The following is a 27,201-nucleotide window of genomic DNA, read 5'->3' as shown; positions in this document are numbered from 1 at the left end:
AGGCCTGAAATCGGTCTCTCTCCCGTGTCTGTAGCAGAAATCTGATTCACATGTGCTCTCTTCACCAGTTGACTATTGATGCATTCTTTGAGTATGTTGTAACTATGCTTTAGTTATTGATAGCTTTTTCAAGGCTTACCCTGCTAAAGCAATATTTTGATTTGTTTGCAACCGAGTGTTGTAGCTCTTCCTGATTGCCATTTTGTGTTTACATTCTAGTCTTAGAATCATCATCAACATCACCTTTAACTGTGACGATCAACTGCTTTGAAGGAAATTATTATACCACTCTCATCTCTGGTCCTCATACTTTGACTGGGATGCCAAGGCAGAGGCCATTTGGACAACTCTCCAAGAAAGCTAAATTACAGTCTAGTTTTGACACAAGTTTTGTGAATTGCCAACACAATCTCACTCCCTGAACGTCCAGTAGCGACGCTTGGTCAGGGTCCTATGGCGTGCAGTTGTGACGGGCCGAGTCTCCTACAGCTTCATAAACGGACGCAAAAGAGCTTTCAACTGATTGCAATGTATTCCCATCGGCGGCGGTATTTGACGCTCAGGGAAGCACCGCATCGGTCCATGTCGGCGGCATTTAAAGGCAATGTGAGCGTCCATTCCCATTGGATAACGGAGGATTTTACACCCGGAAGTAAGTATTCTCTTTACTGTCGATTGATTTTACAGTGATATCTGCACTACTCATCAACTCAAAAACACCAGATTATCCTTGTTAATTACACAACATTGATTGGTTTAAATTGTGTACAATGCTTTTGTATTTTTCCCTTTCGATTCGGAGAAACAAATATTTTTTCTGAGTTTAGGATGGCAGAAGACACTACACTACCCAGAATCCTCAGCTATTGTTTGGGACTACACCATGTGCTTTGCTCGTCAAATCCCACACATATCGCATTAACACCATATCCCAACGTGCATTGCGGCTAAAACATCCAACCACCGAGCTTAAACCATAGCTGAAGATCTTGAGTAATCAGTTCAGTGGCTGTGTCTGTTTCCGGTTATTTTTATTTTGAAATGTAGTTCCTAACGGACGCCAAAAAAGCCAGAGATTATGGAATTAAACAAATAAATAAAAACAAGGATAATTGTGTGCTATTGTTGAGTAAATAAGAGTGTGTTATTTAGAAAACAATAACAAATTAGAAGGAAAAAAAGATCTAAAAAATACAGATTTCAGTATTCTGAGGCTCTGAGCCACATTTATTTTCCTCACAGGTGGCAAAAAAAGTCCGACATTATTCGATTTAAAATAAAAACAATAATCGTGGCTTGATATTGGGTAAGAACATGTTTTTATGAACCCCACAGCTTCCGGTCTTCCAAGACCCGACTAGAATAGAAATACATTGCTTTTAAAATCGTTCTGTGACACGAAAAAATAAGGGGGAAATCGTGTTGGTGAACACGAATCAATAAATTAAATGTCGTGACTATAACACGAATATAACACGGGAGACTGGGTTGGCATTTTGGGGGTTCCATTTTTTATGAAAAAAGCCTTATGGTGCTGTTCTCATATTCAATATTTAGGTACATTTCAGGCTCATGGTTAATTGTGGTTGTAGCCTACTGGTTCCAAATATTTTACTTGGAGGTCAGAGTTTAGTTTTGGGGTCAAGTGAGGCTCTTGTGAGCGAGAGCTGTGCCTATTTACATAACCAACACTACAAGCCAGAGAATGTCTGCACATAAAAGGAGACGTGCTGTTGAAACATTCCCAGCTGATCCGTGCGGAATGAAAAGGACATCAGCACACAGTTGACCTCCCAACACTCAGCAGTGAGGAGGCTGATGCCGTTTTCAAGGTGAGTGAGATCTGTTACAAAGTCAGCTAAGGAACATCTGTGTATGTGGGGCTGTTAACCTGAGATTCTGCAAGGTGAGATTTTGCCCCGCAGTCCAACAGCTTCCCGCTTCAAGTTAGGCATAAGAAGATGACAAAGTAGCGGAAGCGTTATGTAAGAAAAGCATAATTTCTTCTGTAAAAGTGACACCATGTCATATTAAAAGAGTGAAGCCAAGTGGAGAGTGAACTGTGTATCATTATTATAACATGTTATAATGATCAACTTTCTATAATTTTTTATGTTATTTTATTAATTCTGCTTTTAATGTGTAAAGAATGACCGGCCGGTCATGGACTCTTGTTGTGTTCAGATCAGATTCTTTACACCGGTCACTGTGTAAAGAAGGGGGCCGGACTCCGTCCGAGCTTTCTTCATACAAAAACCTCCGGAGTTTAAAACGGACAGTGTGTTAACTAGGACGGAGGAACATAGAACAGAGTATAGATAACTGGGTACCACTTTACAATAAGACTACCCTTATTAATGATTTATAAAGTGTTCACAACCTAATTAATAAATGACTTACAAACTATTTGTAAACCCTTTATAAGGGTAGTCTTATTGTAAAGTGGTACCGATAACTGTGTAAGAAGAAACTTCCCATTATGGGAAACAAGTGCTATCAGATAACATTATTCAGGTCTGTATTTAATGGCACAATTACATTTGAATAAAGGCATATCATCAGCCCAGTGTCTAAACTTAATGTTACTTTATGGAACAATAATTTAATATTCTGTTTTTATATAAATAAAATTACTTTTAGTGGATTTTTTCTAATTATTTGACGTATTGATTATGGAGACAAAACATTAATTTGTACATTTGTATATCTAGCACAATAGCAATTACACAAAGTCACTTCAATGTAAATAAATCAGGTAATATACTGATCAATTGTTTCTATTACATTTGAGGAATCGGTTAATTCTTAGATTAAAAGAATCAGTAGATTTGAACAAGGGGATAGTTAATGGTTTCACTTTATACCGGTGATTCTTTTTTTTCTTAACTTGGGAGTCCTTTTTTAACCGTGTCTTTACTTGCCACCAGGTCACTGAATAGTCAACATCTAGACGTTCATTTAAAGTAGCTAATCAGTAATCAGTGGTGGGTTGCATGTCACAGTGACTCTCTCAGCCCAGTTCATTCATCCGTCTCCTTCCTCCCTTGGGATGATGGTCGGTTTGGTTCCCACAACTTCCCAGGCAGAATGAGAGTGTGGAAGACTGAGGGAAACTCTTTGACAGTCGGAAAATAGTAAGTACATCTCTAGCAGTACAAGGCAGAACCCTTCATAATCACACCCTTGTGTTGTACCTGTTAAGTGGGGAGTATATGGTTGCAAAAATCATCCAGCAAATCTCTTAAACTCTGTGCATTTTTGCTGTTAAATGTTTCCGTTGCGCTTCACGATCACTTCCTGTGTCATTTGTCGAGATTAGTGCATGATTTCTGTATCTTACTTCAGAAAAATAGCCACTACTTGTATTGTCTTGATTTTCCTTAAAGGTCTCAGGCTCGAAAAGGACATTTCCAGAACAAATGACCATAACTACACTTCTAAAAGGGGAAAATGTTTCTCAAAGTAATGATAAACCTGTCAGTTGGATGTAGAAAAGTCAGAATCAATATAGATGTTTTTTTATTTTTAAAGAAAATTCAGATTAAACATAGTAAAAAACTGTAAATTATAGCATCTGTCCAAAAATTATTTTTTACTTACAGTGAAAACTACCCTTGGATGATGGTAAGGTAGACTAAAAGCTTTAGGAATCCAAAGTACAGCATATAATAAGTACCCTGTATCAAGATTGATGCAAAACAAGTGACATGTGACCTTTTTAGAGAGGTTTAGAAAAAAAAAACTCCACCTCTGGGGTCAATTGGGTGGAAATGGGCATTTTTGCCGTTTCTCTGGAACCCATTGATCGATTTTGATGATTGACATCTCTTTTTAACCGTTAGAGCAAATCGAAGGGGAATTACTACATACACACCAACTTTAGCATTGAGAAGTGGGGGCTATGCGCACAGTTTGCCTAAAGCGAAACTGTTAGAAAAATATCACTCGACACCAGGTTGAGAATCAATGATCAGGTTCTAATTTATTCTTGCAAGAAGGAGCAGAGTTAAAGAGCAACTTGCAGGTTTTTACTACATTTATGCTTAACCTTGCCTGAAAATTACAATGAAAAATGTTAATGCAGGATTTTATATGTTTTACAAGACATAAGGGCAGGAATTCGGAGGAAAAGGAGCCGTTTTGAGCTCTTCTACTAAAAACTGCTTTTTTTTAAACGTCATACGTCAAACGCGTCATATTACGTCACATGGGGGAGTTAACTTTCTCGGACTCGTTCTCTTCCAGGGTATATGTAGGAATCCTGAAGTCAAATTTAATACCTTTTAAGACCTTTTTTAAGACCCTTTCCATACATTTTAAGACCTCATCGCAACTTTGAGTTCTAACCGGTTACATTGGCAACACACTTTACATCACATTTACTATATTGATTGTAAGATAGCAAAACTAAACAGAGTGCAGACAGACTACTGAAGCCTTCTCTCCACATGAACTTCAACCTCTCTGTGAAGGTCAGGTTTAATGCAGTATGCTGCTTTGTTGCTTCTGTACTCTGTGCTCTTTCATTCCAGTAAAACTCCTCAGAAAACATTAGAAACCAGTATTTGACCAATAAACAAAACAATTGACAAAACTTTGAACTATGAAATATGTTAAACTTTGGTGAGCTTCAGCGGGGTAATACCATATAGGAGCTCCCTCACAAATACCCAGGGGTTAAATTGGGCTGGGGCTGTCCGGGGCTAAGCCCTGGCACATAAAACGATGCTCTGACGTCATCACCCTCACACATTTGTCATATGTTTACAAAAAAGGATATATATGTTAAGACTTTTCTCGTTCTTAATATAGACTATATTTAGGGTCTATATGTGTTGACTTTACTTTAAAATAGCAGATCTCTGTGACCGTATATAGTTTGGCTTAGACCCCAGCCCCACACGGTAAAACGCATACGCAAGCGCAAAAAAGGCTTCTTTCACACGCATTCGATTCATTAACGTGTCCGTTCACACTAGACCGCTGCAAATGCTGGAAGCGATGTAGTACATATGTCATGCCTGTAAGTGGCGCTGCTGCCGCCCGAAATACACCAAAAGCAGCGAAGAAGAACCCGGAGCATGGTTGCCATGGTTGCCCTTCTGTTTATTCTCCTCGGTGGACGGCGTGTTCTCCTGCTGTATCTCTCAGGTAGTCCACCAGCAGATGAAAAACACCCACCTCTCCGCCTTTTCCAAGGAACGAGGGGACCGTGCGGCAGTTTCCGTAAAAAAAATGTTCCGCCGGTCAACATGTCCGTTAAAGTTTAAATCTTCCGTACAAAATTAGGAAAGTGCCGGTCAGAGGTCTTCTTTGTTATTTTTTGAGCTTTAAAACAAATTGATAACGACTCTGTTCTCTGTATAATAATATAATAATATTTAATAAACGGTGACTGCCTCTCTTTTCCTCCCCCTCTTCTGACAGCCCAGCAGCAGCAGGAGACGTGGGGAGAGGGAGGCGGGCTCTTTCATCGTTATCAGAAAATGATCATATAGGGCACACACGGAGCCGTTGGACCCCCAGAGCGTTGCGTATGCCGGTCTTCCCACCTTGGGACCCGTTACCGTAGTCGTTTATTCTCCCCCCCCACACACACACAGAGCGGAGCAAGGCAACGAAACGGCGCGCTATGCATGGGGCCGCCTTTTGGGGTTTCCCGACATGTCGTTTCAGTAAATTAAAGGGTGTTTCATGTTGTCGTTGCTGTGGGACTTCTTAATACCTTGGAAAATGCCATTTAATACTTTTTAATACTTTTTAAAAGCCTTAATTTTCGCTAAATTGATTTATCAACTTTTAATACTTTTTAAGACCCCGCGGACACCCTGTTTTCCCAATCCGCGGTAGTAGTTTGTAGTTGGTTTGAGCGGTTGTGAATTAGTGAGCTGGTATTGTTTCGGTAATTATACATTGCATTTCACCATTTGTAATCATAGTGAGCTTGTGTTTGTGCAGGTTGCACAAACTCAAGCCTGTCAGGCCATCGAGTCCACAAAAGGACCGGAGCTAGCGTTCGTTCCTGGGTGCGTTGTGCATCCACCTCCCTGCAGCACATACTCCGTCTCCACAGCTTTACCAAGAAACCGTATTACATCTCTCTCCCCCCCTTCGCTGCTCTCTCTCTCCCCCCTTCGCTGCTCTCTCTCCCCTCCGGTACACGGCACCATAAGACGTAGTGTGGAGTTGCATTAGGTAACGCTGTGGTGGCTGTACTGCTCCAGCCGTCTCCTTTGTGTTTGTTTGTTTCCCCCTGTCTGTGTTGTTTGTGTGTGCGTGGTGGCTGTCACTCCTGGCTCCCGGCTCAACCTCCACTCACCTGCTGCAATCAGCTGTGCACCCTCCCTGACTACACACCTGCTTTCCATCAAGCCATTTACAACGGCATATCAACGGAGGCTCCACAACCTTTCTCCGCCAGATCGTCAAGTATCAGCCATATCTCGCGTCTCCCCTCCGGTCAGCACCGTAGTGTGGAGTTGCATTAGGTAACGCTGTAGTGGCTGTACTGCTCCAGCCGTCTCCTTTGTGTTTGTTTGTTTCCCCCTGTCTGTGTTGTTTGTGCGTGGTGGCTGTCACTCCTGGCTCCCGGCTCAACCTCCACTCACCTGCTGCAATCAGCTGTGCATCCTCCCTGACTACACACCTGCTTTCCATCAAGCCATTTACAACGGCATATCAACGGAGGCTCCACAACCTTTCTCCGCCAGATCGTCAAGTATCAGCTGTATCTCACGTCTCCCCTCCGGTCAACACTGTAGTGTGGAGTTGCATTAGGTAACGCGAGATACGGCTGATACTTGCGCATTAGTTTCTGTTATGGATCAGTATCAACAGTCCTGCCAGTAACGTTACTATATTATCAATGCTACTTTAGTTATAGCCTGATATATGATAGCTAACTTTACAATGTTGTGATGTGACTGACGTTAGCTAACATGCTAACGCCGGTCACTCACCGAGACAGCCACTCTGTTCTCCACTGGTTCTCCACACACCAAAGCTCCATTTCTCTACGATGGCCGTTATTTTTTCTAATCCTTGGCTGCTCCTGGTCTCTTGGACGCCTAGCAGGCTCATAATTATAATCATATGCATTCGAATATATATTTTCAACCTCTTCTGTGTCAAAACTAGCATTGTGATCCATGTTTATTCATACGTTAGACCGGCCGCTCTCCCCCTTGTTTCCCCCATGTTACGTCACACGCGGGAGGTCACGTGCGGAGGCTTTTTTATGCGGAAATGAAAATGTCTTACTAAAACGACGCCAGATGTCACTGTCGTGTATATTTCTGTATACTTTTTTGAAAATCTAGTGTATTCATCATTTTCCTACACATTTATTCACTGGTGTCTCTAACCTGCAAGTTGCTCTTTAAATCACATACAAAGGATATGGGTTAACTCATACACATCAGGTATGTTGCTCAACGGAGCAGCAAAAAACATCAGGCTTATATACACAAGTTATTGAGCCGTTTCCGCTCTACATCCTGAACTCCTCCCTTCGATGCAATGCACTTCCGTTTTGGCGGACTGGGTTTGTTTAGCTAGCTAGCTCCGTTGTGCCGACAAAGCACTGATATCGCAGAGACAAAGAGGATATAACAATTACAACATGAAGAAAAGTGGTTCGGGAACTACGTGTGCGGTAGTTGGTTGCAATCACTCGAGAAAGCACCTGAACGAGTGGTTAGATAGAGAGTGCTACGACCACAAACCAGCACCCAGCACCCAGCCATGTTGTTCATTAAATACAGATAAACACAACAAATACTGCATGCATTGTATTTTTTAATATTATATATGAATATTTTCATAGTGATGTAATTGTGTGGGCTGCTTTTATATTTTAATTTGTAATACCTGTTAGGATTAAACGTGATCTTTCTTGTTGAAGCCATTTCTTTAGTTTCCTCTCAACAATTAATTCATTCAGTGTTATTTATGTACAGTATGAGCTTAATATGAATGATGAACTGTGTTAAAAGAAATTGTAGCACTCTAAGGAACATATGAAATGCAATAACAGTGCAATAATGAAATTAAATTACATCAAACTTTATTTTCACTCAAACAGTACAGGCACATATGATATATTGCACAGCATAAAGAGATCATGTAAATTGTGCATTATGTAAACAACAGACAACTGTTGGCTCCTGTGGGCATGACCTAAATAAGGCAGTTTATTTTGGTTTTATGCTGGGCCACGTCGTCATGTTATCCTCCCAGTTTTGCACTGAATTCGGGTGGGGGAGAGTAACGCCATCTCCAGTCAAAGAAGTAGAATCGTGTTCCCAAGCTAGCATCACTGTTAGCATCGAAATCGCTGTGTTTACACCAGTGCCCGTCTGACTGTTTACATCGGTTTACACCGACAGACGCTGTGCAAAAGACTTCCGGCGGAAATGAAGTGCATTTGTGTAGTGTCATGGCGCTACCCGTGTTTTGGCGCGTAAACTTGTTTATAGTCCAAAACACGGAGATAACAACAAAGTCGTAAATCGAGCTGGCGCAAATATCATCCGTGGGTGTCGTGAAAAGCCCTGCCTCCTCCTATCACAAGAAGAGGCAGCTGCAAGGTCATACACAGTTCAGAGTCCCCCACAGTATCAGTGCATTAAAACAACTCAAAGATTGGCGAAAACAGTATTTCTCCAACAGAAACCTATCTTACGCTCTGAAATCTGAAAACTTAAAACTAGGTTTATTGCTGATGGAATATCAGAAATCATTTCAAAGTGACACAGACACATTGGATTAACCTATGGATTAACCTTCAGCAGCGTTTTTATCATTTTAATGCCATTGAAGACAACTTTTGATCAGACAATAACAGAGGTAAGACATATTGCCGTGTTTGCTACCTAATGCCATGTGTTGAGATGTCTGTTTTTGTTTTTAATGTTGCGAGTTCTGATAATGGAGTGATGATATAGATACCTATCGATTCTGTGTATTCTCACGATGCTAATCGATATGTTGGATGTGCAGTTACGATAAGTAATAAGGGTGTTATACCGTGTTTTCTGTGCTAACGGCATTAGCATCTTTCCGCTCAGGGCTAATTCAGAGGCTCAGCGTTAGCCTTGTGTTTTTGTTTGCTAAAAAAAAAAAAATCAGCAGTTAGATGAGTTTCTTCCCGTTACATGGATATGAAACATTCATCGTTTATTAAATCTTAAGAAGCCCTCAGACACTGTTGCTTGCAGATGTTGTGGTTAAGCTCACTAATTAAACGTACCAATTGTTTAATTTGTATATAAACATATATGTTGTGTTGTAGTTTTCAGGGTTGTTACCTGCTGAGCTAGCAAGGCTAGCCTTTTCCCCTACCTCCAGTTCCTAGCTAAGATAGCAAAGCTAATCACCTCTCAGCTCATTCTGTACTTTACTTACAGACATCCGAGTGGTATTACTTATTTTTTTACAAATGTTGAGCCCCTGTTGCATGTGTACAGTGTGTAAAAGAAAATCTAAATCTACATGTTAGTGGGCAGACCCCGGGTTTATTATCAACTTCTCCAACATCATTGCTAAACATAGTTTCCTGCCGGCCCCTGGTACTCTGCACCTGAGGGTGTCGAGGGACATTAACCTGATACATAAGTCTGGTATCATGTCAGACTGTTTTAGTGACCATTGTGTTGTTTACTGTGTGTGGAAAATTAAAATTCCGAAAGTGCCCCCTAAGTTGATTAGTATCAGACAATATAAAAAACTGAATCTTGACTTATCTTTGAATGATTTACTTGCTATTAACTGGGACAGATTTCAGTTAATACCTTATGTTCAAGATGCATGGGATTTTTTTCTCTCCGAGTTCACAAAAGTAGTAGATAAACATGCACCATGGAAAACTATTAAGGTAAAGGGTAGACATCTCCCCTGGATCAGTCCTGAACTTATTGACCTCTTTAGGAAAAGGGACAAAGCATGGACAACATACCATCTGACAAGAGACAATGCTGACTGGGAAATATATAGAAAACTGAGAAATCTAAGCAAAACTAAAACTTCTAATGCCAAAGCTATTTACTACAGAGAATGCCTGACTGGTGACTTTAAAAATCCCAAAGAATTCTGGAGAAAAATTAAAACAATTACTAACATCTCTGAAAAACATTCAATTAATCAAATTAATCAAATTAAGCTTGATGGCAATATTCTACATGATCCACTATCTATTTCCCAGGTCTTCAACAATCATTTCTCGTCTGTCTGCTCCTCGCTTCTCCCTGACAGTCAACCGACTACCAGTTCTCCTGGTAATATGCCACCTTGTACCAGTTCTTTTTCCTTTCGGAAAATACGACCAACTGAAGTGCAGAAAGTAATTTGTGAATTAAAGGTAAGCAGTGGTGCTGGACTTGATGGGGTTGAAAATCGTTTTCTCAAGCTAGCCGCCAATATTATTATGTACCCTCTTACTGATTTATTCAACCTGTCACTTGTCTCCAGCGAACTACCACTTATCTGGAAATATGCACGTATTATTCCTCTTCATAAAAGTGGTGATCAGCTTGATTGCAATAATTACAGGCCTATCTCCATCCTATGCTCTGTTGCCAAAATATTTGAAAAAAATCATCTTTAACCAACTTTCACTATACCTTAGTATTAACAACATTCTCACACCCCTTCAATCTGGTTTTAGATCAAATCATTCTACAGCTACTGCCCTACTTAAATTCACAAATGATGTGTTCTCTGCAGCTGATAGAGGGGAGTTAACTGGTGCCATCTTTATTGATCTTACCAAAGCTTTTGATGTTGTTGATCGCTATTTACTACTTGATAAATTATATGCTATTGGACTTTCTAGAAGTGCATTACTTTGGTTTAGCTCATATTTACATAATCGAAAACAGTGTGTTATTTTGAATGGGAAAAGTTCTGATCTCCTTATACAGCATAGTGGAGTACCTCAGGGCTCTACACTTGGACCACTACTTTTCACCATTTATATAAACAATTTGCCCTCCATTTTTCAAAACTGTAATGTTCATCTATATGCAGATGATACCGTTATTTACACATCAAAACCAAATCTCTCTCAAATTCAAGTTTCACTCCAGTCAGATTTCACCCTCCTGCAAGACTGGCTATTCCAGAACAAGTTACTTTTGAACAAAACTAAATCCTTCTCTATGATCTTTGGTACCCGACACAAACTCAAATCTTTGACTGGCTCATGTGATATTTCTTGCAATGATGGTACAATTCTGCATAGAGTTGACAGTTTTAAATATTTAGGGGTATGGCTTGACTCTAACCTTTCATTCAAACCTCATATTGATCATATACTGCATAAAGTAAACTTTGGTCTCGGTACTCTTTACCGCTCTCGGCACTGTTTTACCCTAAAAGTTAGGAAAAAACTTGCTACCCAACTGCTATTTCCCTTATTAGACTATTGTGATGTTGTTTATCTCAATGCTCCGAAATCTGTTCTAGCCCCGCTAAACATTGCTTACAATAGAATGTGTAGATTTATTCTCGGTTGTGATTTCCATACACACCACTGTGCACTGTACCTAAACCTCAATCTCCCTTCTCCTGATTTGAGAAGACATTTGCACTGGCTTGAGTTCATTTATAAAAGTTTCAACTTTAATTATCCCCCATATTTGAAACAGTATCTCTTTCATTTTACATCAACCCACCAAGTTAGACATACCTCTCAGCTCTTCTTCACCGTTCCTCTAGTTAAAAAGGACATTGGCAAAAGAGCCTTCACATTTAAAGCTCCTGCTGATTGGAATAACTTACCTGCTACCATCAGATCTCTCCCTACTCTGACTTTGTTCAAGCGTGCATTGTCGTCTCACCTCAAGGTTGAATGTTTTTGTATGACCTGAAGTACTTTATTTATTGTTTAAGGGTTGTTGAGGCTCCATCTTATTTCACCATCTCCTCATAAGATGACCCACCTATTGCCCATTTCTAAGTCTTTATTTCTAAGTCTTTATTGTTATGATTTTGTATATATAGTACAGCTACTCTACTTTACTCTACCCAATGATATGCATTCAATGTAACCGCCTATAATGTATTACCATGTGCTGTATGCTTAGGCTGAATGTTTGTAATTTCTTGGTTATTTCTTCCGATGTATGTGTGTGAATGTTGTTTGTATGTTGTACTTGTTTGTTATTTGTTTTCTTGGGACCCCCTTGAAAACGAGGTGATTCACCTCAAGGGGTTTATCCTAATAAAGAAATTTGAATATAATATATATAACCCGCAAGGGTTTTTGTCCTTTAGCAGTCAACAGTGTTATTAATCAAAGTTGTGGTTTCACGGGTCACCAGCTCAGTTAGTGTTCAGGACCCTGATTGGAATATCCGCTGGTCCGTTTAACTGCAGACAGAGACTGATATACAATTTTCACCCAAAAATAAACAATGTTGAACAATTGACCTTTCGCAAAGCCACGCCCCCCCTTGGTTACTGTTGCTAGTCCGACAAGCTGAGAGCCAGATGCGTTATACAAAGCCATAATGGAGGGTCTCCGTAACGTCGGAGTCACCTTAACAGACTCATTTTGGAGCAATAACACAGCAATATCCTCCAGGTCCCGACAAAAGGGGCTACAATACGCTATGGAGGGTTATATCCACAGTATAAACATTAGAAAAGAGGGAGGCACAACATCAATAGAGGCACTTTCATACAGGTCGCAGTGCAAGAGTGAAAAACCACATGAGCTGTATGTCAAATTCGACGGAATTATTATTATAATTTGGAATAAAACAATACAATCACAAGAGGCATTAAATGTTGTAGTTTGTCTAAAGTTAACTACCGTTTCCTTGGTGGCTTTCTGCATCCACTTTGTTGTTCCTTTGTGGGGGTCGGGGTGCCCACTTGTGCAGCAGGATTAGGGAAGTCGGCAGTAGGCTTTCCATTAACAAAATGCTACAAAGATTAAAGCAAAATCTAAATGAATGATTGCCTGTTGGCTTTCTTGTTTGTACTTTGACCACAGGTAGACTAATAACGGAGCTCAGCTGTTCAGTCATTATTATGCATCAAGTGATATATATGGTCAAAACGACCTAGAAGCACACAGCTTACAGCTGTAGTCGTGTGACTTTAGCTAACGTTAGTTAGTGAAATTAGTTAATTAAATTAGTTAGTTAATTTGTGAATGTAATCTTTGCTAGCTAGCTAGCTACGTTAGCACGTATTTACCTTGGAGCAAACATATTTGTGTTTGTTGATATTCGCCCTATTCAGCTGGGCATGGGGCCTGCCGCATTTCTTTATCCACTGGCGGCATCTCGGCTTTTGGGTTTAGGAAACGGGTAAAATATCACCCCCCCTTCTAAGCTTATGGGATATCTGCTATCTGATTTGCAAAGACCATAAGCACAACGCTTCACCATTTTCGCAATGAATTTGAACGCTAAGCTTGTCGGACTTCCACAGGGAGCCGCGCACGTGATCGAATATGATTGGACAACGGGCATTTAGGGGCGTGGCTTTGCGAAAGGTCAATTGACACCAATACACCAACAAATACACATTAAAAAAATGTATGCAATCCCCAAAGGAAGCCGTCAAAACAAACACATTTTAGCCTTTTGGCATCGTCATCAGTCTTCTGGCGTTTTCTGGAAGGGCTTTCATCCTCCATGAACGTGTCATGAGAGCTGCAGGCTAAAGGTTCCAGCGCGGAATTGGTTAGCTCATCAACAGAGTTGGGTGTTACTGTAATAATATTACTTTTGTCGGTAACGGAGTAGTGTAATGCGCTACTTTAATAATTCAGTAATCACACTACAGTTACTAACATTGCCCCGACACGCGTTACTTTGTTACTTACTAAAATCGATCATAATCAAATCTCAACAAACACCTGCAAAGAACACATGCTAAGGTGAAGCTAACGCACAGCTATTTGTTGTTTGTTTATATCACGTAGTCTGTTCTTCTTCTCTGTTTTCCGGTTGTTGCATGTTTTGAATGACAAATACACACTACCGCCGCCTGCTGGTAAGGAGAGTTATTGCCACTCACGCATGCACAGTTCCTACGTGCTCGGCTGAAGTCTTAGCGGTGTGTTTCAGTCTGGTTCCAGGGTTCCAGTGCAACACATGGCCAACACGCAGGAGAACACGCCGACGCAACAGCGTGAGCAGAGATATACTGCGCAAAATATACAGATAGCAGGAGACAGAGGACAGCCATGGTCAGATAGGAAAACATTCAGGAGCTATCTGGATCAGTCTTATGCGACAATGGAAACTGAACTAAAGAGAACATTTCAAACTTTAGCAGTCCGTGATCTGCCTGCAGGGAGGGGTGGGCCGCCCTGCAAGTAAAGTAACGAGTAAAGTAACGAGTAAAGTAACGAGTTACTTTATGTAGAGAGTAACGAAGTAGTGTAATATATTACTTTTAAAAAAAATAATATGTAATATGTAATATATTACTTTTTTTTAGTAACGACCCCATCTCTGCTCATCAAGCAGTAGACTGGCTGAGGAAGTTGTCCCCTTGGAAGCTAAGTGCATTTCAGGAGAATAAGGGAGAGGAGAAATAATAAGCATAAACACCTTCCATTTGTCGGTTTTTCACATTCTAAAATTATATCAGAGCCTTAGAAAAAAAAAGAGATTCAAGAGAGAACAGATTTACCATTGTCAAATAGTAAATACACCAGCATTGGGAAGCTGTGCTACTTCTTCAAATACGTCTGCATCCACCTCATGTCCTCTCTTGTCATAAACTCTGATGCCTTCACTGACGAGAGGGATGGAGAACTTGATGAAAGCACATCCACTTTTAAGAAGGCCTGTTACTTATGGCTTACCATAATGCAAGAACTCATCCATGCTTGGTTCACTGGTCTTGACATATTTATGTTCGTTATCGATTCTTGTTTTAAGCGACATGACATTCAAAACAGAATCTGTATTATAATCTACAACACAAAGCTACTCTGACAGCAGCATCATATCCTACTGGCATATTGCACTAGGAGGGGATATCGTATTTGTTGATTTGTGCTTTAAAAAGTAAATATGATAATGTGTCCAACTTAAAATGTAAACTGACTGGACTGTGGGGGGTCTCTTAAATATGCAAACATTTTGACAGGTGTGAAAGCAAAGACTAACAGGCCACAGCACACAACAGACAAATCTGAAAAACAAAGTAGAAACATTTATGAATTCCATATAACATTAGAAGGAATAAAGGAAGTCAGCTAGCTTATAAACTGATTTTCCAAAGCCTTGTTAAATACATTTGACATACTTTATTATTATTTTTAAACACCACTATGCATTTACATAAGAGGTTCATAGCAATTTGCCATTCTACCTCTTTCACAGTTTGTCGTTTTTACTTTCATCCAAGGGCATATTGATCAAATGCACTATGGCACAATGTTCCCTTTTAAATAATGGTGTGTTCAACTTCGACTTGAGGAAGACCATCTGTGTTTGAATAGTTATTTCCAGGGTTAAAAATGTTTTTTTTAAATGTTATGAAACGATCTGCCAGCCACTGACAGATACAGTATATGTTTAAATTCACCTGCCACTACTTTCTTTGTGTCTGAAATCCACCAGTCACTATCGTATTTGTCAGCTAAAACATATACATTGCTGCATTTATTATCCAGTGGAAAGCCCTTACCTACTGGCCTAGTTAAATCAAAGTGGTTACTTTTGTTTGGCTGAGCAGTGAAGTTTTACACACCATCTTATTTGACTTTCTCTGGACTTAAAACAGTTTTTTGGGAGCAGACCCCCACAAAGAAAAAAATATATATACACACGTAAGGTCATCATCTTAACAGTTTATTATGCTCATCGAGTCATCAGTGAGCGGAGCATCAAGTTGGCATGCCTATTACAGCTGAATGAGGCGATTACCATCGTGTTCAGCAAAACACCTCACAAACTTATTAAGATTTAAAGCTATGGTGCATTTTGATTCAATGTTGGGTACAGCCTGAAGAACATATCGAGGATTAAAAAACTAATGTCACAACAGGACTTAGAAAAGCTTGTCCATGCTTTTATCTTTAGTAGACTCGACTACTGCAATAGTGTATTCACAGGGCTGACAAAAAAATCCATCAGAAAGCTGCAGCTGATTCAGAACGCTGCTGCACATGATCTCACTAACACTAAAAGAGGAGTGGATCACATCAGTCCGGTTCTGAAGTCTTTACATTTGCTTCCAGTCGGCCAAATAATTCATTTTAAAGTAGCTACTATTGCTAGTTTTTAAATCATTACATGGTTTAGGACCAAAGTATATTGTTGAACTCCTACATAATTACAAGCCATCAAGGTGCCTCAGGTCTTCTGGGATGGGTCTGCTATCGGTTCCGAGAGTGAAAACAGAAAATGGAGAGACAGCATTTAGCTATTATGCCCCGACACTCTGGAACAAACTACCCAAACCATGCACGTCCGCAGAAACGCTTACCATTTTTAAATCGAGACTAAAAACATATCTCTTTGGCTGCTTTTAATTGAGATGCTCATATTCACACTACAGTAGGCCTATGCCTTTTAAACGTATTGTATACGTGTGGTGTTTATTTTTATTATTTTATTATCTTTGCTTTGTAATGCCTGTTGTAAAATGCCATTATATATGTGTTTTTACTGTATTTATCCTAAAAAGTATTTTAATTTGTTTTGTAAAGCACTTTGAATTGTCGCATACAGAAAAGTGCTATATAAATAAACTTGCCTTGCCTTGCCTTACCTTACAGCCAAACTTGACAGACTCTTCTCTGTCATTGTAGACCGCAAACACCTCATTCCTTCCGTCTACTTGGATCCGAAATGCTTCTCGTTTTGTGCTGTCCCCCCGTTCAAATAAAATCGCCGCCAATCATATTTCCAGGCTCGCGCCAGGGAGGGGTTACAAGGCTCACGTCTTGTGCTGCATTCACTCGCACTCGGACATTAGAGATTTTCTCTCATAAATGTCCGATGAGCCACAACTTTTCTTTCAAAACAAAGCTGCCAACTGGGGTGGCAAGGCATTTTTCTGAGGTGGCAGCTGCCACCCCGTGCCACCCCGTAGAACCGCCAGTGGGTCTATAATTGTTTAATAAGGTGGCCTTCCCTCCTTTTAGTAGTGGCAGGACATAAACTGACTTCCATACTTTTGAGATTTTGTTCGTGCTGAGAGAGAGGTTAAAAAGAGTAGTAAGAGGTGGAGCAATAAAATCTGCAGCTATCTTTAAAAAGAAAGGCTCTACGTTGTCCGGACCAGCCGGCTTTTTAGGATCTAGCTTGATTAACACTTCACAAACAACATCAACAGTAAAAGGATGACCCCAGATGTGGAATCTTTTTTGCTTAACCTCTCTAAAAAGGTCAAATGTCACTTGTTTTGCATCAATCTTGATACAGGGTACTTATTATATGTTGTCCTTTGGATTCCTAAAGCTTGTAGTCTCTGATCCCATCATTCAAGGGTGGTTTTCACTATAACTAATTTTTTTTTTTGACGGACACAATAATTTACATTTTTTTACTATGTTCAATCTGAATTTTCTTTAAAATAAAAAACATTTATATTGATTCTGACTTTTCTACATCCAACTCACAGGTTTATCATTACTTTGAGAAAAAAAGATTATAAATGTTCCCCTTTTAGAATTGTAGTTACTGTATGATCATTTGTTCTGGAAATGTCATTTTAGAGCCTGAGACTTGAAAAACAGGCTTGAGGCTTGACAGGTTAGAGCAGGGGTGCCCAACCTTTTTTGAACCGAGAGCTACTATTAAAGTTTCAAGTCTGCCGAGATCTACCAGTCCAAATAGAGAGGCGTAACCATTACTGACAGCCTACTACCAGGTAAATACACACTTCTACTTGTATAAAACTGACTTTTATACGATGAATACTTCATAAAATACTGCAGATCCTTTATCTTACCTCTTTCTAATCTACACACATACAAGTATTTAACTGAAGCTACACAACAGTGTTGTTGATAAAGAGTTGGAGTTTATTCACACGGCACATACTACAGTGGGTAATGTTTTCAAGAAACATTGAACAGTGCTGCCACATATGACACAGGAAAAAAAGAAAAGACTCTGAACCCTTTCTTTGTCATTATTTAAAAATAGTGTTGTTACAAAAGTATAAATTAGGCTTACTAATAAGGCAACTCAGATCTGAAGCTACAGGAATCTGCTGCCAAAGTGCAATAAAAAAGACAACATTAATAGAATCAAACCCTTTTTTTGTTGCATTTTAGTAGAGTATACAAAGAAATGCCTTTAAAATAGGATGCAAGCAACACTAGTTTCTTAACCAGAATTGATAATAGACTATAATCAATTTAAACAGAACAGATCTTAATGTTTGAATTCTTATACTATTTTGTAGAATAATTATAATGAATAAGTTCAAACAAACTAAAACGTACAGCTGATTAATAACGGTATCTAACTTGAGTTTTTATTATATCAAACACCTGTTGAAATGCTACTGTTATTTTTACTGTCCCCCAAAAGCGCGTCGGCAGCCTCCAGGAATGCTTCTTTCACAACTTCGCCGTCTTTGAAAGACTTCATGTGTTTCGCAAGAACGTGACTGACACGATAAGATGCTATGGTAGCAGCCTTGCTCTTGTTGTTGGGCCTGGTGAAAATGAACTGCTGTGCATTTAGTTGTCCTTTCAGGTCCCTCCCCTTTTGGGAACGTAGGGCAGAATTAGGAGGGAATTCCGTCTCGTAGCGTTTGTGCACTGTTTTGAAATGCCGCTCCTAAATTACCCTTCTTCGATAAAGCCACGCTCACACTGCAGATGAGACAGATGGACTTTGAATTGGAATAGATAACAAAATAATCATCCACCCACTCGGAGTAAAAATTATATATTTTGGGCTTTTTTGCTCCTGCAATACTGTAATCGCGGTCTTGTGTGTGTGCGGACTGTCACTCCCGTTGACACTAGAGATGGGCGAGTCCTGATTCATCCGGATCATTAACCCGGATCCTAGAGATGAGCTGGTCGTGACGAGTCTCCCCTCTTCATTAACCCGAGTCCTTTGAGTCCTACACCTGGTGTGACGTACAAATTAAAACTATCAATTGCGTCACTCGCTACTCTCTTTATAACATGTAAAATAACATTACAACGTACCCCAGTCCATCTGCCTACACTTTAGCAAGTAGGATAGCTTCCAGAAGTTATCGTTTGGCTCAGGGGAGGGGACGCGGATCAGTGAAACTTCCTGCAGACTCGTGGGGACTCAGAGCCACGGGAGCCGGGATATATATTCAGTATGAAAATAAAACAAATGGATTATAATTAAAGGTTACGATAACATAATGCCTACAGTATTGTTTGCGCTCTTAAAGTGGTATAACACTTTAAAATCTGCTGACTTAACATCTTGAAAATGAAATTACTTAGCAGACATTTATTTAAATGACATTACTGTAATTGAAAATCCTACCTCTTGATATATGGGGATGGATCTGCCATGTTTAAGGGCTAAACCCCCTAAAACGTAATAATGTATCACTAAGTTGGAATTAAGTTGGAGCTACATAAGTTCACATGGAAATGTAATAACAGAATAACAGATAATAATGTGGGTTTATGCCTTAATTGGCATTCAATCAGTAAAAAAATAAAATGAGGTTCAGTTTATAAGATGACTCCTTTAAATCTCCTTAAATCTATGGCATACATTTTTTAACCACCCCTTAAACTTTCTTTATACATTTTTACATTCATATTTAGGAGCGACAATGAAATTATAGGGAAATGTATGGAATTGTAACCTTTAAAAAAGAATGCAATCAATTGTATAGTGTTTAGTTTAACCATTATTTCAGCAAGTCAATGAGCAATCAACAAAATGTCTAAAGAGCCATTTTCCAGTATTGTATCTGAAACCATTCACAGTAAGAGTGTTTGCCCCCTCCTCTTCCTCTTCATCCCCCCTCCCACCACTCATTGCGTGGGAGAATGACACCCTTTTTTTTCTTCCTCTCTCTCTCTCTCTCTCTCTCTCTCTCTCTCTCTCTCCCACCTCTTCCATCTGTCCTTCCTTTTTATCACACACACACACACACACACACACACACACACACACACACACACACACACACACACACACACACACACACACACACACACACACACACACACACACACACACACACACACACACACACACACACACACACACACACATTTTAACACATTTGCTTTATTGGAGTATTGTTAGAAACCGAATTGGGGAAAAACTTATATCTGAAATATCTAAGAATTACTGAAGAAAGACATTTGATTATGCATTATTTTTCTGAAATCTGAAGGGTCATACACACTGTGTGGATAGTACAACAAGCTGGATTTGTATTTCAGCACCATGGTCAGCTCTCTGAGCATCAGTTTAAATGCAATGAGAGAGCCCACATGTAGGGAGGGGCAGCAGCTGCATTTCTGGCGGTAGGTGCATGCAGCATGACAGTAAAGACTTTAAAAAGACAACCAGACATTTAATCGTCATCATATAACACCATGCAAACCAACGACATTCCCTGTCAATTACAATTGCAAGGCTTGAATGGGCTGCTCAACAGCTTTCACCCAAATGAGGGTTCCTATTCAATGCAGTAAAATAAATGATAAAGAAAAAAAGCAATGATGGTTGGAAATGAGCTTTTTTGTGCATGCCATGACGAGTTTTATGTGCAGATATGTTCAGATGACAAGGCCTTTAGTAAAGGGCTGTTTGGTAGAAGTTGCCTTGTGGTTACACTTGACTAGAGTATTGTATTTGGCATGATACTTGCACTTAGCTGAACACAACCGGAAAAAGTTTCAAAATCGAGTTTAGTGTGAAATGTGTGTTGTCAACATAGACTGTATAAGGTTGTCAAAGATGTTCAACTGAGAGTACAGGCAATCATTTAAGCTTTTTTAGTTGCAGGTTTAATATGTGCAATAAGTTCATTTCAATAACTTTTGCAATAAACATTGAACCAGTCCGGCCCTCGACTAGTACCGTTTATTTTTTATTTTGGCCCACTGTGTATTTGAGTTTGACATCCCTGGCCTACATGCACAGAATATAAAAATGACACCATGAATACAAGACAGCGAACAAGCAAGGAAGGTGCTCCTTTCTTACCAAAATATCGCTGAGGAGTGGTAAAGCTCAGGAATTCAATATAATTTCCGGGATATGGGAATCACACTTTCAAAATAAAATACAACTAACATGCAGCATTATTGAAACATGTCTTAAGAACTATTATGCGATTTAGGCACATTTTTCCATGATATCTTTGTTATAAGGCATAGTTTTCTTTTAATTACAAGCTTTTTTCAAAAGTCTAAATTATTTTAATTTTGGGATGCTTGCTTCAACACATGCCAATCCAATCCAAATAATAGACTTAAAAAACATGACAAACAAGCAATATGTCAATTGATAGTTGTAGAAAGTCTGGTAAAATGTATCTGCAGACTGCAATTTAGTGAAGCAAAACAAGTTATGTAATCTAGTCATTAAATATTGTAATAAATTAAGGCTGTATTATTTCTCTGAATTTCCAGTTATTCATCACAAAACGAAAACAAAAAAAAGTAAGACAAATGCCAAAGGCTAAATCAAAGCAAGTTATACATTGAAATGGCTTTATACAATGCATTTAAAGAAAAATGCCATAATGCAACATTTTTGACCGATGTATCCTTCTTTTAATGGCCTGTTGTTTACCAGCAAGATACCTTATCCAATTGTAATCTCTAAACAATGACAACTAAATAAAATCTCGATAGTCAGACTTTATTCTGCCCTAAAGATGAACCAGAAATGTGGACAGAGGGAAACTGAGTCAGTTTTGCAGGACACTAATCACATCATATTAAAATTGTCCATTTATGGTACATGTAACTCCTTTAATATTTAACATCCTGTGTTATCTCTTTCCTGCCCAGGTGAATGACATGTTGCCAGTTGTAGTGGTACATGGGGGGGCGGGTCTTATCCTGAAGGAACGGTCAGAAATGGCCAGTGCGGGGGTGTGCTCTGCCGCCCGAGCGGGGTACACCATCCTCCGGGGAGGGGGCAGCAGCATGGACGCTGTGGTGGAGGCTGTCAGCAACATGGAGAATAACCCCTGTTTCAATGCAGGTAATGATACAGATCTACTCTGTTATTAAATACATGCAGCATAATGGCATCCTTCTTACACATACTGCATTTATACATATCCTCATCTTTATATACCATATAAATACAAATCTGTAAAAAAATCACTATCACTGCATTTATTAATTTTGTTAAGTTGGTTTGGTAGATGTTCTATACCTTAAATGTGAAATCTATTTACTCATATTTGTTTTTGTACATTAACATGTAGTACTGTTCCATTAAATGTCTTATATGTATTTAATAACCGTAATAGCAAAGTAGAAATACACTGTATGAACACATGCACATACTTACACATCTGAACATATTTACACAAAAAATGACCCTAAATGCAATTCTTATTCTTTATCAGTTTGTTAAATTTAAGATAACTTGACTTATTTTATTACTTTAACAACTGCTGTTGATGAAAATGTGATCAATTTAGGAATCTGGGGGATTATTTGGGTTCAAAATGGGGTGTAACAATAAAAGTTTAAAGTGGTAATATGGTAATAACTGCCCCTAACTAGCACCACGACCACTTTAAACTTGTAAAAATATGTGGAACTCCTACGGATAAATTGCCGTTTCATATTTGGATCACATGCTGTAAATACTGCCAGGATTATTTACATAAAAGATAAGGATTATTATTCCACAAAGGCATACCTCTATACAAACATTTCTCAAATTGTGTTTCAGGGTGTGGGTCAGTGCTGAACATTAAAGGAGAGGTGGAGATGGATGCTATTGTGATGGATGGGTTAACTCTGGGTAGTGGTGCTGTGTCTGCTGTACGCAACATCGCCAACCCCGTCCAGCTGGCAAGACTGGTCATGGACAAGGTGTGTACCTTTAAATATGGAATGGTTAAAGCATACACTTGGGAGTTGTAAATCGAAAGTAGGAAGAAGTAAGGGTTTGGGAGGGTTACGTTAAAAATGTATTGCATTATAATGACTAATTACCTGTGAAAAAGTATAATTAGTAACCTAATCTAAGTATCACAGTATGTTAGTAATGTAACGTAATTAATTTCCTTTACTATTGGATTTCCTCAATGCAAATAAATTAATGAGAATACAAATATACAAAATGTAAACTTAAAGGGGCCCTATTATGCTTATGTTCAGGTTCATATTTGTATGTTTTGTCTCTACTGTGACATGTCACCATGCTTTAATGTTCAAAAAGCTCTTTATTTTTCTCATACTGCCTGTCTGAAACCAGAGCCCAGTCTGCTCTGATTGGTTAGCTGTCCAGCTCTGTTATGAATGGTCGAGCAATTAGAGATTTCCCAGCGCTGAGCCTATCATGCATAATGTGTTAGAGCACTAGCCAATAGAAGCACAAGTGTTACATAGTGATATCACTGTGTCACAGAAGTAAACAAAGGAGTCCAATGGAGCTGGACGGGGGGGGGAGAGAGTGTGTGGGAGAGAAAATCCCTCTGGAGGAACTTTGGGATGTTAGCCTTTGCAGACCATTTACATGTACAAAAACTTATATAACATACTACAGGGAAGGGAAAACCCGGACAAGCATAATACTGTAAGGCCTCTTTAAGGATGTGACCTTTGATTATTGATTTCAGACAAGTCACTCATTTCTGACAGCAGAGGGGGCCAGTCAGTTCGCCCGGTCCATGGGGGTCCCCGAGGTGTCCCCTGAGTCCCTCATCACTGAGTACTCCCGCATGCGCTGGGAAAAGAACCTGATGCCTGATGCCAACCTTGTGGAGAGCCAATGGTGAGTCACCACGTCTTCAGGCTTATTAGCATGTGTTAGTATTGATTATGTATGGGAAGTTCAAAACTGAAATGTAAAAAAAAGGGGTAAAAACAAAATGTTCCCCTTTTTTCACTGGATGTCTTCATGTGAATTAAAATAATTTATATCAGCAAACTGATGAACTCAACATTCTTTTTAATATGATATATATTAATAATATGATTGTGGTTTATTTATGCCAATACAAAAAAAATGATTTTATGTTTTCTTTCTCTGTGTCCTTTTTATTGAGTTCACGTCTGCAGTGATTATAAACGTTTAATAAAAAAATTATGTTTTAAAGGAAACTTTTTGCTGTTCCTTTATGTTTTCTCGTGCAGGGGGAAGATGGGCACAGTTGGAGCAGTGGCGGTGGATTCGCAGGGCAACATCGCCTGCGCCACCTCCACCGGGGGGACTCTGAACAAGATGGAGGGCCGGGTCGGCGACACACCCTGCATAGGTTAGTCCTCACACTAACCGTCTGGAGTTAACCTTTAAGAGCGAGCAAGAGATCTATTGACATCAATATCGCACCAAACAGATTGGAAGGTGTTTTTTTTTAGACTAATAGTTCTCCAGCAGATGACCTTTGACCTGCAGAAGTTGTTTGTTAGTTAGTGAAAAATGTCTACTTAATCCATTATTGACTATGAGCTTTTTGTCTGATAACCTATTGTTCAATACTGCTGACACATGTTGCATTGGGATTATTCTGTAGACAACACGTCCAGTTGTCTGTGGGTCAAATTTGACCCGTTGTTAAATAATTTTACATCAGTGTCACAGAGTTTCAGAGGTGATTAATAAACAGCTTCAGGTGGATTTTGGCCTCTTCAGACATGTCTAGCTTACTATACTGTCACAACCGCTTGACAATCATTCGTTGCAATGAGATGAAAATTACAAAATGTATCTAAAGAAAACGTAAAAGTGATTTTTTTCCTCTCAAATTGTCCCTGCAGGTTCTGGAGGTTACGCTGACAACCAGGTAGGGGCAGTGTCGACCACAGGCCACGGAGAACCCATCATGAAGGTGACTCTGGCCAGACTCATCCTTTTCCACATGGAGCAAGGTAACACACTCTGGATTTCTGCAGTGACGAAAGAGTGCCTATAACCAGGCAATTTCTGCAAATAATTAAATTAGTGTATGGCTTAAATTACTGCTCTGGTCAGGGACTGTAAATTGCTTAAAAAACAAAACATGAGGGCTATGGTTTCATTTTAACATTAGGAAGGACAAATATAAAGTGGGGAGTGTGGGGCTCCTTCACTGGGAAATATGTAAGGTTTAACTCTTAATTTGCTGTTTTCTGATTGGTTTATGCACCAATTCGTGGTGGAAACATCTTTATTTATGTCCTTTTGATTCGAATCTATTACTTTTTTTAATTAATTATGGTTAGGCTCTAGGAAATGTTTTATCAAATATTATTGTTGTCACATCAACAGGAAACATGTTGCAAACATATTTGTTGTAGGGCAGTTTTATTACAAAAGTACGATACAACACCATCATATCTCTCTGAGGTGTTTTGATCTCCACTCCTCTTTCTATTGTTGTTACGCTGATGTACAGTAGTTGACCCCTGACCTGTTAATGAGCACTTCTACCTGATTCAGAACCTTTTTTCCTCTCTCCTCTGCTCTCAGGTCAGTCCGTGGAGGATGCCAGTGATTTAGGCCTGGCCTACATGAAGTCCAGAGTCAGTGGTCTGGGGGGGGTTGTGTCGGTGGACCCTCAGGGCCGCTGGGCTGCTCGCTTCTCCACCAAGCAGATGTCCTGGGCTGCAGCGCAGACAGAGATCCTGCACTACGGCCTGTACGCTGGGGAGCACTTCACCCAGAGCCTTGGGGGGCCAGCACAGCACATATAGCTTCTAAATCTTTAGGCTGAGCATGAACTGAATCAACAATATGTTAACTTTAACATTATGAATAATAGTATATTTCAGTATTGATTAATATTTTTTATAAATATTTGTAATCTTTTATTTTGTGATAATACTCAGTGAAAATGGAAAGCTATAATTGGGGTAATCATCTCATCATCTAAATCATCTTCTCATTCAATATGAAACTTTCGCCATGCAGCAGTGACAATAACTGCAGTTCACCCAATGGCCACTTGAGGCGGGCTCCAAAACAGAGCGATCTGCATAGACCTCCATGTAAAGAAGCTAAACTTTAGAGCAGAAATAGCCTGGGGCCAAACATGGTTTTGGCATCTAAAGCTAATTAAGTTTTTTTATTTAACTCTTGCACACCGTCCAGTTGCACTCAAGTATTAACTGATGAAAATGTTGTGGTCAAAATATGATATCCCATGCTTGCCTCAAGAATCATTTCTTCAAATTTGACCCAACTGTCCACCAGACTCAAGGATTATCTGATTTGAATATTGCGGTCAAAGATCAAGGTAACTGTTGCGTCACAAATCATGTCTTTGGCCATAGCAAGAATCAAGAATTAATACATGTAATATTAGAGTTTCCTTCAAATGTCTTGTGGTGACATTTTAGACCAATACATTTAAACTGCTACTTGGCTGGTTGGCTTACAAGTTACAACCACAAAGTGTTAATTCCAGTGTTCTGCATGGTCATGTGTTATAAAGTCTTATAATAATTATGTTTCCAAATAGGCGTTTTGCCAACATCATGCCAATAAAGATTAGAGGTAGCATATTGCTATGCAGTTATACTTGAATATATCGTAAACCTTAGCTGACAGTATTGGACAACACATGAAATGATAATAAATACAACTGAGGAAACTACAAGGTACCATAATACAGTTTTTAACTGTCTAGATCAGTCTGACAACCTTTCTAAAATCTGATCCAATTCACATCACTTAGAGCACTATTGGATTGGCAGCCTCTCCACATTAATGATATTGCCTACATGTTCATCTGCTTGTGCTCTGCTTGTGTATGAAAAACAAGCTAAGGATTTACAAAGATGTTTTCTGATGCTATATATTTAAGGAATGATTTTGTCGGAAGTTGTGTTTGACAAAAACAGTGCAGTTTACTCTCATGATCAATGAATGTTGGCGCTCCTTGTCGGCATATTGAAGGCTAAGCCACTAGGCTGCGACTGCACTGCATATTTGTTATATCATTTATCATTTCCCATGTACCATTAGTTGACATTTTACAAAACACCAAACATTTCAATATACCAGTAGTAAATGTTGATGTTCAAATCAGAGACATATTGTGTATTTTATGAAACACGATCCAATTTGTAAACGTCATAAC

The 27,201-nt window shown here is 39.3% G+C and overlaps 1 protein-coding gene across 2 annotated transcripts; it reads left to right on the top strand.

Moving 5' to 3' along the window:
- Nucleotides 1-2,954: 2,954 nt before the first annotated feature.
- Nucleotides 2,955-26,501, top strand: LOC307033978 (isoaspartyl peptidase/L-asparaginase-like). Of its 2 annotated transcripts, XM_079672614.1 has the most exons (7): nucleotides 2,955-3,134; nucleotides 21,965-22,160; nucleotides 22,866-23,008; nucleotides 23,758-23,912; nucleotides 24,275-24,396; nucleotides 24,899-25,009; nucleotides 25,590-26,501. In XM_079672614.1, the coding sequence occupies exons 2-7, from the start codon at nucleotides 21,974-21,976 to the stop codon at nucleotides 25,811-25,813; spliced, it is 942 nt and encodes a 313-aa protein (XP_079528740.1). In that variant the 5' UTR covers nucleotides 2,955-3,134; nucleotides 21,965-21,973; the 3' UTR covers nucleotides 25,814-26,501. The 2 variants fall into 2 exon arrangements, with proteins under 2 accessions (XP_079528740.1, XP_079528739.1); XM_079672613.1 differs by lacking the exon at nucleotides 2,955-3,134 and having other exon boundaries at nucleotides 21,722-22,160.
- The last annotated feature ends 700 nt before the right edge of the window (nucleotides 26,502-27,201 follow it).

The sequence above is a fragment of the Notothenia rossii genome (assembly GCF_949606895.1).
Source record: "Notothenia rossii genome assembly, chromosome: 3".
NCBI lineage: Eukaryota > Metazoa > Chordata > Actinopteri > Perciformes > Nototheniidae > Notothenia > Notothenia rossii.
Note: the sequence above shows the minus strand (reverse complement) of the source record. Positions and strands in the feature narration are given on the sequence as shown.

What these genes read in the sequence shown, in the direction of transcription:
- LOC307033978 (XM_079672613.1), top strand. Translation starts at nt 21,908, where the DNA reads ATGGTACATGTAACTCCTTTAATATTTAACATCCTGTGTTATCTCTTT. An exon ending in TAACCCCTGTTTCAATGCAG is followed by an intron (nt 22,161 to 22,865) that starts GTAATGATACAG and finishes ATTGTGTTTCAG; the next exon opens with GGTGTGGGTCAGTGCTGAAC. An exon ending in CAAGACTGGTCATGGACAAG is followed by an intron (nt 23,009 to 23,757) that starts GTGTGTACCTTT and finishes TATTGATTTCAG; the next exon opens with ACAAGTCACTCATTTCTGAC.